This window comes from Macrobrachium nipponense, chromosome 1 (genome assembly GCF_015104395.2).
Source record: "Macrobrachium nipponense isolate FS-2020 chromosome 1, ASM1510439v2, whole genome shotgun sequence".
Classification (NCBI taxonomy): domain Eukaryota; kingdom Metazoa; phylum Arthropoda; class Malacostraca; order Decapoda; family Palaemonidae; genus Macrobrachium; species Macrobrachium nipponense.
The window spans coordinates 57,256,802-57,273,788 of record NC_087200.1 but is presented as its reverse complement, the minus strand read 5'-3'; the positions used below and the strand labels follow the sequence as shown (position 1 = coordinate 57,273,788).

The following is a 16,987-nucleotide window of genomic DNA, read 5'->3' as shown; positions in this document are numbered from 1 at the left end:
ACCTAGACTACTGGGAAAGACTACAATCCTTAAAATTATATAGTCTAGAAAGGAGAAGAGAACGCTACATGATAATTCAGGCATGGAAACAGATAGAAGGAATAACAGAAAATATCATGGAACTAAAAATATCAGAAAGAGCAAGCAGAGGTAGATTAATAGTGCCCAAAACTATACCAGGAAAAATAAGGAAAGCACACAGGACATTAATCCACTACGCACCAGCATCGATAATGCAGCGTCTATTCAATGCGTTGCCAGCTCATCTGAGGAATATATCAGATCAGAAGTGAGCGTAGATGTGTTTAAGAATAAGCTCGACAAATATCTAAACTGCATCCCAGACCATCCAAGATTGGAAGATGCAAAATATACCGGAAGATGTACTAGCAACTCTCTGGTAGACATTAGAGGCGCCTCACACTGAGGGACCTGGGGCAACCCGAACGAACTGTAAGGTCTGTAAGGTCTCTCTCTCTCTCTCTCTCTCCAGTGTGTCATGATTTGTTGACATAAGCTCATGTAATCTGTCACCAAAAAAGGCAGAGACCCACCCCCCTCTTGTGTCGTAATCATTTCAAGGCCACCACCCTCGCGTCCAATTCTTTGTTACACAAACTTGGCTTCTTCCCATATAGAGTTGTCAGCAACCTCTAAATTATCATCAAAATCACTTTATAATTCCATTAGAAGTAATTTGATGACATCCATCCCCAGCAAATACTGCCTGCTGGCCATTGAAAAAAAAAAATTGAGAAATTGGCATTCAAAAGAAATTGGAATAAATTGCAATATAAGTAATCTCAGCCACAACCAATGGCAACATATTGTACACACACCACGTACCTACAGTTTCCAGCAATATAAAACTATCCCAGAGTTAACAGTGTTAGACATGAAATCACTACTTGGTAACTTTGTTTTTGTATCCCACACATGTTCAAAACAAACTATTACTCAGAAAGGGAGAAAGGACAAAGGCAAGGCAAACACAAGTTTTGACATGAGTGTAGTGTGTGTTCTGCTATCCTCTTGCAGATTGATCACACCCAGATTCGAGATAGATGATGATTTATGGGAAAAAAACATGTTTTTTTAAACAATCCTCGGGTCATGCTCGACCCAGCAAACGTATCCAGGGTTACGTTTTGTTTGAAAGTTCAGCAGTGTGGGTACTTAACTACCATCTGGCTGTTGGCTATGCCAAGACCGGTGTTGACTTTGCTTTTGGACGTCGTCGTATGAGCATGCTCCTCTGCGCTCTCTGCCCAACTTTCTGCTGGACATTGCTTTTTCCCAGTGGGAAATTTCCTGTTTTTGCTCTTTTTTTTCCTGTTTTGGTGGTTTGCTTGAGATTTAAAATGGATTCTCAGCAATCCCTCTATCTACAGCCCTTGTTGCCGTCTAAATCCTTCAGGCGTGGCCCGCGGGTAGACAGCAAGAAGTGTAACATAATTTGCTCCTTGGTCGAAGTAGATCCTCATACGGTTTGTGCTTTGTGCCGAAGAGTCAATTGTGATGGTGTAATAATGTATGTGGAGTGTTGTTCATGGTCTGCTGTTCAGTGGGAGAAGTTCGCAGCCAGGAGGGGCTATGTCAGGAGACCAAAAGCCATGGCGAGGAGTGTTTCACCCCCTCCACTCCTGTACTGGATCCTTCTGCCTTGTTCTTGTCCCCCTGTAATTGGCCTACATTTGCTGCTAACCCTACGGGGGAAGCTTCTTTCTCCTTTTACCTTTCTGATGTCGGAGGGGGGGGGAGGAAGCTTTAGTGGCGGCCCCAAGCAATGCCTTTTCTGGTATCTCTCCTTGCCCCAAAGGTCCTCCTTCGGATCAAGGATGGACCCCTTCAATTAACCCGACTATTCCCCCTGCAGGTGTTGTGCCCGAATTAGACCAGGCTTGGGCTTCTCTGGGCCTCGCGGGGTCCCCTTCAGCGCATGCGCTGCTTGCGCACCTTAACCATACCCCAACCAGCACTGCCACCCACTCAGTCTCTACCCCTACCACCTCTACCTTGACCCAGCCCGGCTACTCGGCTCCTCCACACATGGTCTGGTCTCACCACCCTACGAGCGTCTCTGCTTCTGTGGGCAGCGGGCATCAGCTGCCTTCCTTTGCCTTTCCAATGCTGCCCCCTGGATTCCTGCCTTCCCAATGCCGCCCCCTGGGTTCCTGCCTTCCTTGATGTCTCCAGACGCGAAAGCAATGCCGGCCCTGCAGAGAATGGGACCTGCTAGTGCGGAGCTTAACCCAGACCGTTTTCTTGCCCCCCTACATGCCTACCGGCCCTGCTGTAGTTTCCGGACCGGCTGCTGTTCCTGTTCCTGAGTCCAGTCCCTGACCTGCCCTCAACGAGACCACGGCCCCAGTATGCGAGCTTGCCGTCTTCGATGTTCCCTGGTTGACAATGCAGGTGCATGAGTGGGCCTTGGCTCACACAGTGGAGCTGTAAGCCAGGTACATTCTGGGCAAGAGGAATGTAGTGGCAGACTAGCTCAGCCGCCAGAATCAGGTGGTAGGAACTAAGTGGTCCCTACACCAGGACATAGCGGAAAGGCTCTTCACCCTATGGGGGCGTCCAGTCATAGACTTGTTCGCCACTTGGTATAACAGGAAGGTGGATATCTTCTGCTGAAAGGGAAAGATATCTCTTCTTCTTTTGAGATTCCTCCCCTCATGAGGAGCTTCGAGGAGTCTTGTCCACCCAGGGACCTCAGGCCTCCTGCGTGAGATGCGACTCTCATGGTGCAGAGCCTGATTCATGCCCCATACAAACCACTATGAGAGTCGTCAGACAAGGATCTGACCCTCAAGACCATCTTTTTGCTGGCCCTGGCATCAGCGAAGAGAGTAGGCAAACTCCACAGACTTTCCTTCCTTGTGAAACACACGAGAGGGTGTGGATCGGTGACGCTTAAATTTGTCCCAGAATTCATAGTGAAAACTCAAGAGTCCTGCGGTCCCTAACGCTCAATTCGAGTCCTTCTCCATTCCATTCCTCAGTGACTTTGTTGATGATGACCCAGACAAAATGCTATTCTGTCCAGTTAGAGTGCTACAGTGCTACCTGAAGAGGACTCGACATCTTCAGCCTGAGTGTCGACAATTCTTCGTTAGCACCGATCAGGAAGGCATACTCTGCTGCAGGCGACGACACTGGTGTGCTTCGTCTGAGAGCTCACGAGGTCAGGGGTATTACCCCTTCCCTCCCATTCCAGAAGAACCTGTCGGTTCAACAGGTTTTGAAGGCGGGGATCTGGGCATGCCAGACTACCTCCAACTCTCATTACCTTTGGGATGTTGCCCACAAGTCCTTGGACACCTTCTCCTTGGGACCAGTGGTGGCTGCTCAGCAAGTTATGAAGCTTATCCAGCTCCTCTAACAGGACAAGTTAGCAACTGGTCTCATTGTACGGTATGATCGGATACGAATGCAGAGTGACTGGCTCTTCTTCTTTGCTTTCATCCTACTCTTTCCCTTTGGGCAGAGAGTATGCGGACCATTACATGCTGGACCGAGCATGGATGCAGGTAAGACACTCCTTGGAGCACCCTTTCTATTCCTTCTTAACAATTGAAGCACATTCCTCCCCATTTCCCCTGCAAGGCGGGAAATCGGGGATCCCCGACATAAGACAAACCCATTGCTTTGTTTTTGCCTTATTGTCTCCGACATATGGTTCTTCACTTTCCCCTAAGCGCGAATTGTGTTTTGCTCCTTAAGGAAAAGCCCAGAAGACTGCCTCCAATCTCGCAGTTCTATAACTCCGATCAGAGGTCCATGGCGGGTCCCTCACCCTTGCTCTAAAGACCGGGAGAGGAGCCAAGGTAGGTTGAACTTGTCGGTTCAGAAGCTCACTCAGATTCATCCCACTAATCAGTGCGTCTTCCTATTGTATGGGACCGATGGTTTGTATACCATGTAGGAACAAATCACAATTTTTGAAAGTACAGGCAGTCCCAGGGTTACGACGCGTTCGGGTTACGACGTTCCGAGGTTAAGGCGCTTCTCAATTATATTCATCAGACATTATTTCCAGGGTTACGAAGCATGTTCCAGGGTTACGACGCCTACAACGCTCATCTGGCAGATGAAATATGACACCAAAAATGCAAAATAATCAATATTTGAAGGTTTTTTATGTGAAAAATGCAATAACAATGCAGTTTACATAGTTTTCAATGCACCCAGAGCATTAAAAGTAAGGTTTTCTTAGGATTTTTTATGATGTTCCGGCTTACGACGCGTCTCAAGAACGGAACCCCTATCATAACCCGCGGACTGCCCGTAAATTGTATTTTTCCTAACCATACAAACCTAGGTCCTTTACACATACTGCCCACCTCATGCCACCCCTCAATCTGCTACCTGGGCCGAAAGCAAAGTGAACACTCACCACCGGTGTTGGCATAGCCAACAACCGGATGGTAGATAACTGCCTCGCTGCCTTGTTTGAAAGTTCAGCGGCCACATCCAGGCTTCTCCTTAAGTAATTCTTATTGTATTGTAAAGAACCTAGGTTAGTATAATTAGGAAAAATACAATTTACCTTGAAAAATTGAGATACTGAGTTGGCCGCAAAAAAAGGGACCCAGCGAGTAGCTCTTCTCTGAAGAAAACTGAATATACCTAAGGTAGAATGTCATGAAAACCGACACTGACTTCCAAGATCACCAACACCGATAATTCCTCAAGAAAGCCGAAGAAGTAGCCATCCCTCTGATACTATGCGGCCTTGGACACAAAAAACTCAAAGGCTCCAAAAGCGATGAAGAACCATCCGATGCTTGACTAATAACCTCTCGCAAGAAGAAACTAACTGCATTTTTGGAAATGGAATGAGATAAGGTTCTCAGATGAGATAAAAGTTTCTCAGTGCATGACAAATAAATTTTTAGCACTCAAACCGAACACAGACACATTCAGATATGTCAACTCCTACAAAATCATCTAACGATGAAACTTTAAATGACCTAGGAAGAGAACTCATTTCAGACTCAGACTTCACAACACATTTTGGAAAGTATGAAAGATGGATCCCGCCCCGAAAAGATACCAAAAACCCCTCTTAGAGAAAGAAGGTTTCAAACCAGAGACAGACGCTGAACCCTTAGACCTTTTTTGGCGATCTTACAGGGGACTTAAGAACTCAATCGCTTAGCCGGAGATGACACCCTGGATCCTTTAGGTGATCTTGAATTCTGAGCTGCAACACGAATCATAGCCTGCTGCGACACTACTTCTGTCGACGATGACAACAAGAAACTGACCATCGAGGCAACATCCTCCTCTCTAAAAAGACTGTTGACTGTTCCAGAGTGCAAAAGGCGCCCTCAACAGAACCCTTTTATGAGTGTCCTGATAGTGAGGTGACAGATGACTTAAAAAGAAGTCCCTCCTCTTCTTGCCAAAGAATGTGGTACAGCCAGCCAAATTTTTAGTCTGGTATGCCAACCCCATCGAACCTGAAGTGATGAGGTTGACAAACCATACAGGATCGGTAGGAGTATATCCATCTTTTTTGAGAAATCCCATTAACCCAGACAAATCCACATAGAGTGGGACAAGGCCTCTGACTGGGTGTGAAAGGTGTCTCTCAAAATACAAGCCTCATGAGATGTAACCCCTACCAAACAATCCGATAAAGGCACCAGAGACAGAAGAGCTTCAACAAATTCGTTGAGTGGAACTCCGCCACCAGCAGAAGAGTTACCTGCTACTCCATAGAACCCCATCCCGTTAGGAAGCAAGGTTGAATCCTGTCTACCCAACCCAATAAATGATGCTAACCTAGAGATTGATTGATTGATTGATGTAAAAAAGTACCATGGCGTCCCAACAACTTAGGTCATTGATGCCGGAAATATGCCGTTATGTAATTAAAAATAAATAAATAATAAGTAAAAAAAAAAAAATGTTCTTACATACACTTAAGTTTCAAGTATGATATCATTTATACTTTACTATAAAAAGTTATAACTTTTGTAGGAAGCCTGCTTCCTCCACAAACCTAAAAATACCACTCATCTGACTAATAATATTCCTTCCAAGTACCCTGGAGAGAAGGTATTCCCCTTCCTCATTACGGCACTCTGAGAGGAAACGCTCTCTAATATCCTGAAGACTGGGACACTCGACCAGCAAGTGTCGCACAGTCAGAGGAACTAGGCAGTCATCACAGAATGGCTGGGGATGTCCAGCCATTAAATAACCATGTGTTAGGTGTGTGTGGCCAATTCTTAACCGGCAAAGGGCCGTTCCCATCTCCTCAACATTTTGCTGTAATTAAAAGGAATTGCTGATCTCGTAATTTCCAACATCTCTTGATTGCTTTCTACTAAATTTTCCCATTTATTTTGCCACTTCTCTCAGGCTTTTTTTTGTATGTAAGGGAAAAAATCTCTAAATGGTAATGCAATATTTCTTTGTGGACCATCATGAATTGCCCTTTTCGCTAGCTTATCAGCCTTATCATTTCCAGCTACTCCTGTGTGTGCTGGTACCCAACAGAAGTTTACGGTTTTCCTTTTTCGGTTAACTAAAAACAACCATTCTAAAATCTCTAAAATCAGAGGATGTTTTGAATAAAAATTCATGGCTTGAACAGCACTTAGAGAATCTGTGAAAATAGTAAAACTGTTATCGTCACAAAGTAAAATTTTCTTAATTGAAACTAAAATGGCATACAACTCAGCTGTAAAAATGGAGCAACAAAGCCTGCTGGACTCGGTCAAACCAGACCAGCTTACCTGATGTTGAGAGACTACTGGCTTAGTTGAATACAACATTTCAAACACTTCTTGATTTGGTTGTGTAGGTTCCTCAGGAGCCTTGGACTGCGGATAGAGAGAATGAATAAAGTCCACCATCCGCTTGCATTCACTAGAGAAAAAACCACATTTGGTACTGGCTCCTCTTCTTCAATAGAGTATTCTCTGACAGATTGGTCTGACTGAACTGGAACAGACAGACCACCTGCAAGAGCAGCAACCGATAACCCAGAACTTGCTACACCTGGATGAGCAAGACCAACACCTAACATAACTGACCCCATCATACCTAAGCTAAATGCACTCATATCTGGAGCTGAAGTCACACTGATTAAGGGAGGAGGAGGAAGTACTCCTGGATAACCAGGAACCAAAGCAGAACCCACCTTGAACACCTTGGAAGGAGGAACAGAAATAGCCACAGGAAAAGCTGAGAAAGAAGTAGAACAAGGAGAGAAAAAGGAAGAAGCCATACTCAAGAGTAACCACTAGAGCACCTACTGCTGACGTTGAACAGGTGGAAAACATACCCACTGGTACAGTACTCAAGGGTGCATCTAAGGACAAGCTACAAACTGTGGAACTAATGGGAACCAGAGAAGGAAATTTACCAGCTATTGGTACTGACACACTAAACGATGGCGCAGACGAATCCCAACTGCTGTAGCACCTGCAAGAACCGCGACTGACACAATACATATCAAACCCAGTGAAGTATAAATATACGGAGTTGCAGAAGACTCTGTAACCGCCCATGAAGCATCTAGACCAGAAGCCTGAGAAACTACTACAGGACTTGTGGAAGGTGCTAAAGAAGACAGCCCCGCCAAAGGTACACCTTCCCTCAAGCCCGAAGAGAGAGAGGGAGCCACCGAAACCCCAACATTACAGGATTGAACCAATGAAAATTCTTTGCTCTGCTGTGTTAATGGCCAAGAAACAGGATGAGCAAGAGAAGACTCCGAACCGAACTCCAAAGAATGATCTGATAAAGAAGATTGTGTTAGGGCACTAAAAGATTTAGAAGAAACTGGGGGAAAAGAAAACTCAGAAGCCGCAGAAGATGCCATAGTTTTCAAGAGAAAGAAAATAGTCTTGACAAACATCATTAGCAAACTCAGAAAAATTCTTCTAGACATAATTGTGAATATTGGAAAACCCAACCTTGAAACACTGCCTAACTAGTGATCTATAACTCTGCGACAAACCCAACAAATCTGCATTGTATTGAGCCGAATTAAAAACCTGATCACCAGAATTACCACCACCGCCAGACGAAAAAAGCTTATCCACAGAAGGAAAAGGACCTTCGACGACAAAGGAGCACTATCCAACACTTCAGCACCCAACAAACCAAAAACTACATCCGAACAACCGAACATGGACTTAGAAACCTTCTGTTGCTAAGAACTCAAAACCGGAAATAAAACTGAAGATGAATCCAAAGATGAAACTGTCACACTAGAAACCACCACAGAACTCAAACCTGAAGCAACCTGCCCCTTCGACTTCTCTTCCTGCACATTACCTAACCTATTATCCCTACTAGTTTGCATCTTACCTAACTCTATATCAACCTCAGAACTTACACCTGAGGGGGAAGGGGGGAAATCTGCTGCCAACTCTGCTCTGCGCTGGGGGCCGGCAGATCCTACTTTCAAGGCTTGTGGATCTCCATGACCCCCAGCACCCAACAGGGCTGGTTCTGGAACAGGCAGGGGGAACTGAAAACGAACAATTAGAATCAACTATACTTTTGTTTTTTTCCATCTGTCCACCGCCTGTGGTGTTTGTGTATGGTAACACTGCATCCCGGGCTTTAGATAGTTACGCTATGTGTAAGTTTTAGGTAAATAAAAGGATATCTGGGTGTACATTTGCAACTGAAAAGTGTTTTGATAATTTACTGTATGCAAATTAACCCTTAATATTCAAAATAGGATACTGGTATTATTGTTGAATGTAAGCTGAATGTAACTATCTAAAGACTGGGGACACAATGTTACCATATGCAAACACCACAGTAGGGTGGACAGATGGAAAAAAACCGAGTAGTATAGTATACAGGTACACAATCCATCCAAAACTCTAAAAACTGAAAAGCACTAAAAACTGAAACATTTCTGTAGAGAGTAAAGGGTCGATTCATAAGGTTGGTGGTTTGGCGTGCTAATGGCTGACATGAGTCATTTGGGTGTGTGCACTTCCAGACCCGGTACTATGCTGCAAACCCTCTTGAATGACTTCCAGTCCAGTGACCATTCTGATTCCAGTGGAACTGAGCGAGAAAGTGCGTCCGCTACTACGTTCTGAACTCCTGCCAGGTGAGTAGCTGATAGATGCCAGGTGTTCTTGGCTGCTAGAGAAAAGATTGCTATCATTACGTGGTTCACATGGCTTGATTTTGAACCGCCTCTGTTTATGCAGTGCACTACCACTGCACTGCCGAGAACCAACCTGATATGTGTCCTCTTTGACAGGCAAAGTTTCCTCAGCGTGAGGGACACAGCCATAGCCTCCAGGACGTTGATGTGGAGCTTCTGGAACTGAGTCGAACACATCCCCTGAGCCTTCTCGTACTGCGAGTATCCCCCCCAACCCGTCAGACACACATACGTGTGCACCACTTAGGACGGGGGAGGAAACTGCAGCAGAATTTCCTTCGCCAAGTTTGATGCCTTCAACCAAGGCCGAAGACATTTCTTCAGGATCGCTGGCAACGGAGCAAGCCTGTCCCAGAACCTTGCATTGGCCTTCGAACGCCAAACTCGATTGATATCCTTGAGCTTGGCCTTCAGCAGGATGTCTGTCATGGAAGCAAACTGGAGAGAGCCTAAGATCCTCTCCTGGCTTCTCCTGGACGTCTGTTTGGATTTCAAGAATTGCCTTGTCGCCTTTGCAATCTCCTTTCTCTTTGCCAATGGAATGGAAAGAGTATGCAAATCCAAGTCCCATTGGATACCTAGCAACTGGAACCTTGACTCTGGAGTCAGGCGGGACTTGCCTGTTGATTTTGAACCCTAGGTGTTCTAGGAAAGTCATGACCTTTTTCGTGGCTTTCATACACTTGTCCTTGTCCATCTCCCACACTAGCCAATCGTCCAGATACACTACTACCATTATACCCTGAGACCTTAGCTCCTGCACCACCGACTCCGCTAGCTTCGTAAAAATTCTTGGAGCTATATTGAGCCCGAAGGGCATTACTTTGAAGGAGAAGGCTTCCGTCCCTAATTTGAACCCTAGGAAAGGACGGAAGTGCCGAGCTATTGGGACATGATAGTAGGCGTCTGTAAGATCTATAGAGGTGGTGACGGCCCCACGGGGAAGTAAGGTTCGCACCTGAGAGATGGTCAGCATTTTGAACTTGTCGCAACGAATGTACAAGTTTAAACGGGACAAGTCTAAGATCACCCTTCTCTTGTCGGTGCCTTTCTTCGGAACACTGAACAAGCGTCCCTGGAACTTCAAATTCCTGGTCCTCAACACAGCTCCCTTTTGGAGAAGGTCCTGGGACTAGTTTACCAACTCCTGTGTTGGTTCCTGATAGAAGGTGTTGGGTGGAGGAGGACCTTCGATCCAACTCCAGCCTAGACCTCTGGGTACTATGCTTTTTGCCCAATTGCTGAACCCCCAATGATGACGAAAGTGGTACAGCCTGCCTCCTACCTGTGGATCCTCATTGAGAGGATGAGGGTCTTGTCCCTCTTCTCCTTGTACCTCTAGCTCGGCCGGAGGCTCTGGTTCCGCCACGTTGGCGAAAGGAACCTCTTGCTCTGCCACCTCTCCCAAACCTGTTGAAAGGCTGAAATGCCTGAGCCTCAAAATATAAATGAAAAAGAGTACTGTATTACGAGTTTCACTTTCACAATTTCACCCAGAAATAAACGACTCGGCACGAGCGCGCTCCCGCCCTCAGCACCCAGAACATATTCATGAGGATCAACTTCAGGAAAAGAGCGGAAACCGCCGCATCTACGGCGATAGCTCCATTTCTAGACCCATAATTTATTTAATTAATGAAAATGAAAACAGAGTACTTACAATTTCATTTTCAAACCAAACAAACCAGTAGTGGAAAACACAATATAAACAAAGCATACGACGATGAAGCAGGCAGAGAGCGATGACGAACATGTCCTCCACTCATGCGGCCGAAAACAAGTGATTCTTCACCTCTCAGGCATGCAGGTGCGTGCACTGTCGGACAAGCAGTTTACTACTGTTCTCCCCTTGTTCGAAGCTTACGACCGTTCCAGCTGCCGCTAGCTACTTCCTATTGTTAAAGGACCGAGGGTTTGTATAACGTATCGGAACAACTGTGGAATTGTCAGAGTTGATCTGGACCACTCGGCCAAAAACTCGTTCTTCGAAGAACTGGAGAGCCAACCGAATTGCTTCCAATTCTTTTAGATTATGTGCCAGGACATCTGTACCCGTCTCCAGATGCCTGGCACCCTCTCGCTACCACCTTAGGTGATCCTTGACCTACTGAGAGATGTTCAGAATCACTTCTAAATCTTCGAAGTTATTTCAGTTTTCCGGCAGGAAAGCTGGAGAGATCTGAATTGCAGTCTATTCAGGGAAACAAACTTCTCCAGCGAGGAAATGGTCCCCAGCAGACTCATCCATTCCCTCACCGAGCATGTTTCCTTCCCCAATAATGCTGCGCTTTGCCTAAGCAGGTGTGCATTATTATAGTGCCATGCCGCGGTAGAATGTACAGAATTCTGTTACAGTGCGGTAAACAGAATCGAAAAGGTCTAAGAGATATCTCTGTTGAAAAAATTCTCGCTAAGCGAAGGCGATGTTCATTCATGCACGCTAGAATTCCCCTCAATCCGAGGCTAAAGTCCGTGATTGTAGGGCAGAGATACGGTTAGTCAGTCAATCCTGCAGGAGAGACGTAACCGACCGCGCATGGCAGAGAACTAGCTGGTACTGAGCTGCTAGTCTACAGTGACAGCAGTCTACGTTCACCATCTCGCACTACTCTGCCTGAGTTGCCAGCTACTCCATTCTACGAAGGAATAGGTTTGTTAATATCATCGAGCAGAAAGAAACTCTCACGCAGGTATATTTAAGCGAAACAGATTTCGCTAAATACAGAAGCTGAGTTGGTGTTGTCGTAACAATACCTTAAATATCTAAAAGGGAAACCGGAAACTCCTGGAAGGTTGCAGGGAGTACCGATTAAATGCATTTAGAATAATAGTCCTCTCGGTTGCCATCCGTAGGGGTAACTACGGTATGTGTATATAACTTGAACCATACAATCGCTTAATAGTAATATGACGCAAAGGTAAAATACGTAGAGTATTGTAGTCACTTGGACAGCTACCTCCCTACTACATTCTTTCCTCGACGAGGAAGAGAGAGAATGGAAATAGACTGTCTTCGTTCTCTTAGCCAAGAGAACGAATTAGTATTAGTTGATGGAGATCCTCAAGGGAGAATCGAGGAGCGAAGAGGACAGCTCAAGCTTCTTATGTTATTGGACAGAAGACTTCATGGACGTAGACTACAAGTCTTTTTCGTCGAATATCCTCTGACCAATAAATGAGAGCTCTTCTGAATCTTGTCAATGAGAGCTTATCCGCTTACTCGATAAAATGTTATCGAGATCTTTGTCAATGGGAACTAACCCATTTACGTGACAAAGATTTTATTTTTTCGTCAATGAGGGGTTACCCACTTACTTGACAAAACGTTTAGTATCTTGTCAATGGGGGAAACCCACTTACATTACAGAAAGTAATCCAGGAATTTGAGCATATAGTCTTCCCGATTCCCGCAGAAATCGAGAAAGGGGCAGGATTCCTGATCAGAGACTGGGCTTACGGCTGGTAGGACTCTAAGGTTCCCCTTCAGCAGCGCAGTCCCGAACGCAGAAGAGGCGTTTTATGACTCCGAAATCTGCTTAAAGTTTACTAGATTCGTCTTCTAGATGCCAGCTCATCAGAACCAACCTGACTACCTAATCCATGCAGCTTGGCTCCAACCAGCTTCCTCTCCTGTTTCATATCGAATGCCTGCTCTCACGCTTAACCTCGCTGGAAGTAGGGCAAAGGAAGTCTTGCCTTGCGCTTTCCTGGAGTCCATCAAGTCATGGATTCTATTGAACGCTCCCTTAGTAGAAAGCGAAGTGGACATCTTTACGAGACCAGGCGCCTTCCTCTTCAACGACGCCCACTGCGAGAGAGGAGAGCAAGGGACCGAGGGTCGAAACTTGTCAGCAAACAAGTCTTACAGAAGGCGTCTTCATTCGCTGGTTGCGAGTCGCTCGAGGACTCTGTCTCCTTTACGGGAACAGAGAAGGGTCCTTAACCGACCGCGAAGCAATGAAACCCTGAGGCCCCTCTCGTAAAAGGGGGTCTCCTATTTGAAGTAGGGCTCAAAGATGTAAGTCGGGAATGCTTAATAGCAACTCCGAAGCTTTGTGAAGTTCCGGTAAAGGAACCTGCTGCGGAGCGTTCTGAAGAGTGTCCGATAAAGGAGCGTCCTGTGGAGCGTCCTGAAGAGCGTCCTCTTGATGAGCGTCCTTGCAGGAATCCTGCCGTACGTCTTGACGTGTAGGGCGCGTATCGTTCTGAAGAGCGTCTTGGCAAGAGCTCTACCGAGCGTCATGACGTGTAGGACGTCGAACGTTTTCAAAAGCGTTCCGGCGAGCGTCTCGATGTGTAGGACGTCGAGCGTCTTCAAAAGCGTCCTGGTGAGCGACGTGTAGGACGTTGAGCGTCTTCAAAAGGTGTCCTCACGAGGGGCTTGTCAAGCTTTTTGGTGCATTGAACGCCGAGCGTTCTGAAAAGCGTCTTCCCGAGAGCCTTGCCGAGCGTCCTGATGCATAGAACGTTGAGCGTCTTGAAAGGCGTCCTCGCGAGAGTCTTGCCGAGCGTATTGGTGCATAGAACGCAGAGTGTTCTCAACGGTATCTTCCCGAGGGTCTTGCTGAGCGTCCTGATGCATAGAACGCCAAGCATCCTAAAAGGTCACCTGAGAGGCGTCATGGAGAGCCGCTTCAAGCGTCTTCATCCTGAAGTGTGCGAGCATTATAAGAAGACGTGCGGCGATCGTCATCAAGACGAGCCTTAAGGACCTTTCTTACCTCCTGACAAAGGCGACGGCCGCCTGTGCGACATCTTGCATCTTTGTAAAGCACATGGACACTTCCAGAAACGCGCTCAAAAAGGAACGCCGAGCGTTCTGAACGGCATCCTCGCGAGGGCCTTGCCGAGCGCCCTGATGCACAGAACCTCAAGCTTCCTGAAAGGAGTCCTCTCGAGGGTCTTGCCAAGCGTCTTGATGTATAGAACGCCGAGCGTCCTAAATAACGTCCTTGCAAACGTCTTGAAGAGCGTCCCGAAGAGGAGAGCGACGAACATCCAGAGAAGCGTCATGGAGAGCTTCCTGACGTGACGCGGCCATACAAAAGCGTCAACACGAGCAACTTGAGAGGCGTGCTGGCGAGGGGCGTGCCGCCCATGAAGCGCGCGAGCATCATAAGCAGATGTACGGTGATCGTCGTCAGGACGAGTCTTATGGACGTTCCCAACTCCTGACAAAGGTGATGGCCACCTGTGCGACATCTTGCGTCTTTGTCACGCTCATCGACACTTCCAGAAACGTGCTCAAAAAAGGACGCCTGTGCGTTCTTGGATGCATAAGCGGGATCTAGAAGGTGATGAGCGAGGAGAAGGAGAAGGAGAAGGACTGATCCTGTGAGAAGACGAGGGGCGAGGGGATGCCTTCTTCCTTCTCACAGTAACAATGTTAGAGCGATCTGGGCGCTCAAAAGCGTCCTCTCCGATGACGTCCTATTTCTCTTCTGCGGTGGAAAGTCGTCAAAATGTTAAGGCGACGATTGCAATCGCATGACGAGAGAGAGGACGTGAAGCGTCCTCTTCTATAAGCTTCTGTTTAGAGGGCGCGAGTCCTTCCGAGAGCTCCAACCCCTGCACGGGGAGGACGCCTAAGAGGACGAGAAGCAATTCTTCAAGATTCGTGCACTTGCACGATCTTTGGCAGCCTGGGAAGCGTCTCCAGGTCCTGCCGAAGGGACGCCAGATCGGTGGAGAGTACCTGTAACCCTCCTTCGGTTTTTGACTTGCCCACGCCCTGAGTCCTGGGAGTCCGACAGAGGTCTAGACCTAGAGTCGTTATGGGACCGATCTGACGCCCCCTCCACAACACTAGGGGCACTAACATCACTACACTCACAACATGATTGGAGAGCGAGCACTTTAGATTCCAAGATTACGGATGGAATCCACAATAACAGAAAGGGCATTCCTCTTGCAGACACGTCCTCAAGGGCCGTAGGCCATACCACAGGGTTAGGCAAAATAAAGTCTACAGGAGGTTAGTAGGTTCATTACCCTGACTTCTGTTTACTGATGCAGTCTTGGAGGAAAACCTCCTGACTCTATCACGCTCTAATTTGCGTACATACAAATCATACGTATTCCCTTCGGAATCAGTCAAACATCATACAAATTACATTGATCTTTCGACAAAGAAACATGTCTCGTACACCTCGTGCATACAAAGTGAGGATCTACCGAAGGTTTTAGTAGCCTTACCTTACCCCTTGCAGACCATAAAATCTGAAACTAGCCGAGCTAAACTCAGACATCTTATTCAAGGAATATGTTCAAATTCCAATCAATCTATGATAGCGTATGCCTAGCCACAAATCCAAGTCAATAAACCAAAAGACAATTAGGATACTTGAGCCGCAATGAAATTTCAAAATCCCAAGACAGAGGTACTGAAAACAGATGTTTACAGTACCGGCGACAGAGAAAATCTGAATAGAAAATGGGAATGGTTCCTGATACCAGGCTCCCAGCGGCGGGAATGGGTACTAACCACCTGGCCGACCACTGAGTGTGCCGGGAGTTTTGAAATTCTGTCGGACTTCGGAGAATACAGCTATATATATATATCTGACAGTTAAGTTTCATGAACAAACAAAACTTTTTAAAATATCCATGGAAAAGATGCATATCTATTATGTTTGTATGTTATCATATGATACTAATATAGGATTATTACACACTAAAATTTTATATCTCATGTAAGATGCAACCCCCTTAAAATTAGCTCCAAAATTAGGGCTTCAAAAGTTGCATGATACGGTAAATTGCCTAATTCGTTCCAAGCCCTATAAAAACACCACAGTAAATTTTATAAAAGCTAAATTGAACAATAATAAATGAAATACAACAATTTGGACCATTCAATACCTAACCTAACCGTTACTGTATCTGTAAATAAAGTGAATTAATGTACAGGGTACAAGAAATACTGTATACGTACGTATGTAGTAAAATGTGGAACCTTACCTTTCAAGTGAGGCAATGTCCAAAAGTGGTGACAGAGGACGACGACAAATGGCAGAAACCATGAACACTTAACTTTACGAAACACATTAAAAAATGGCAGAAAACGTTAACACCAAACTTATGAATCACATTAACAAATACTTGATCATCTCCATCTTCGTCTCCATAGAAAGCATCCTCTTCTTTCCGTGAACTTTAGCAAAATTCTTGGGACCCAAGGCTAACAACAACACGATAAAGTAACTTACAGTACAACGAAAGCAAAATCACTAACACGATTTTATGTTAACGAACGAAATCTACGTGAATGAACGAATTCCATGTGTGTACGATAACGCTGCCTAAACAAAATGGTTGAGGACCTCCCTTACGTAGATGCATGATAGGATTGATGCTGACCAATAGGAGAGCAGGATCTTACGGCAGTAACTAGCATCAGGAACCAATGGGAGAGCGGGAGGGTGGTGGCAAGTCTACTGAGTTGGCGGCGCGCGAGTTTTAAAATTGTTCTCAACAGCCCGGGCAAATCTCAGACTTTACGGTACAGCTTTTCGCAACCTGAATTATTTTCGTACACATAAGCAAAAAAATTGTTGTCTTTGCCTTTGTAACCTGTTTTTTTTGTACGTAGGGACTTTCATATGTAAAACATAGACTTTCCTTCATTACTCATATTCCACACCTAAACTGGACAGGATTTTTAAATACTTACCTCAAATTTCACCCATTTATATTTTGAGCATTTCCTTGCCCTTGGACAAGCCTGCAGAACATTCTGGACACTGGGATGAGTGAGACCAAAGAAACGACATCCACGTTCATCATTGTCACTACTCTCAGGGCTGCAACCATGAAATAAATAAGATCAAG

The 16,987-nt window shown here is 45.9% G+C and overlaps 1 protein-coding gene across 2 annotated transcripts in view; it reads right to left on the bottom strand.

Moving 5' to 3' along the window:
• Positions 1-16,987, bottom strand: part of LOC135219322 (transforming growth factor beta regulator 1-like) — a gene marked incomplete in the record, with an annotated part of 249,284 nt that overhangs the window by 21,571 nt on the left and 210,726 nt on the right. For both annotated transcript variants that reach the window (XM_064255988.1, XM_064255987.1), the window contains 1 exon segment: positions 16,830-16,959. In XM_064255988.1, coding sequence (XP_064112058.1) covers positions 16,830-16,959 — 130 coding nt within the window.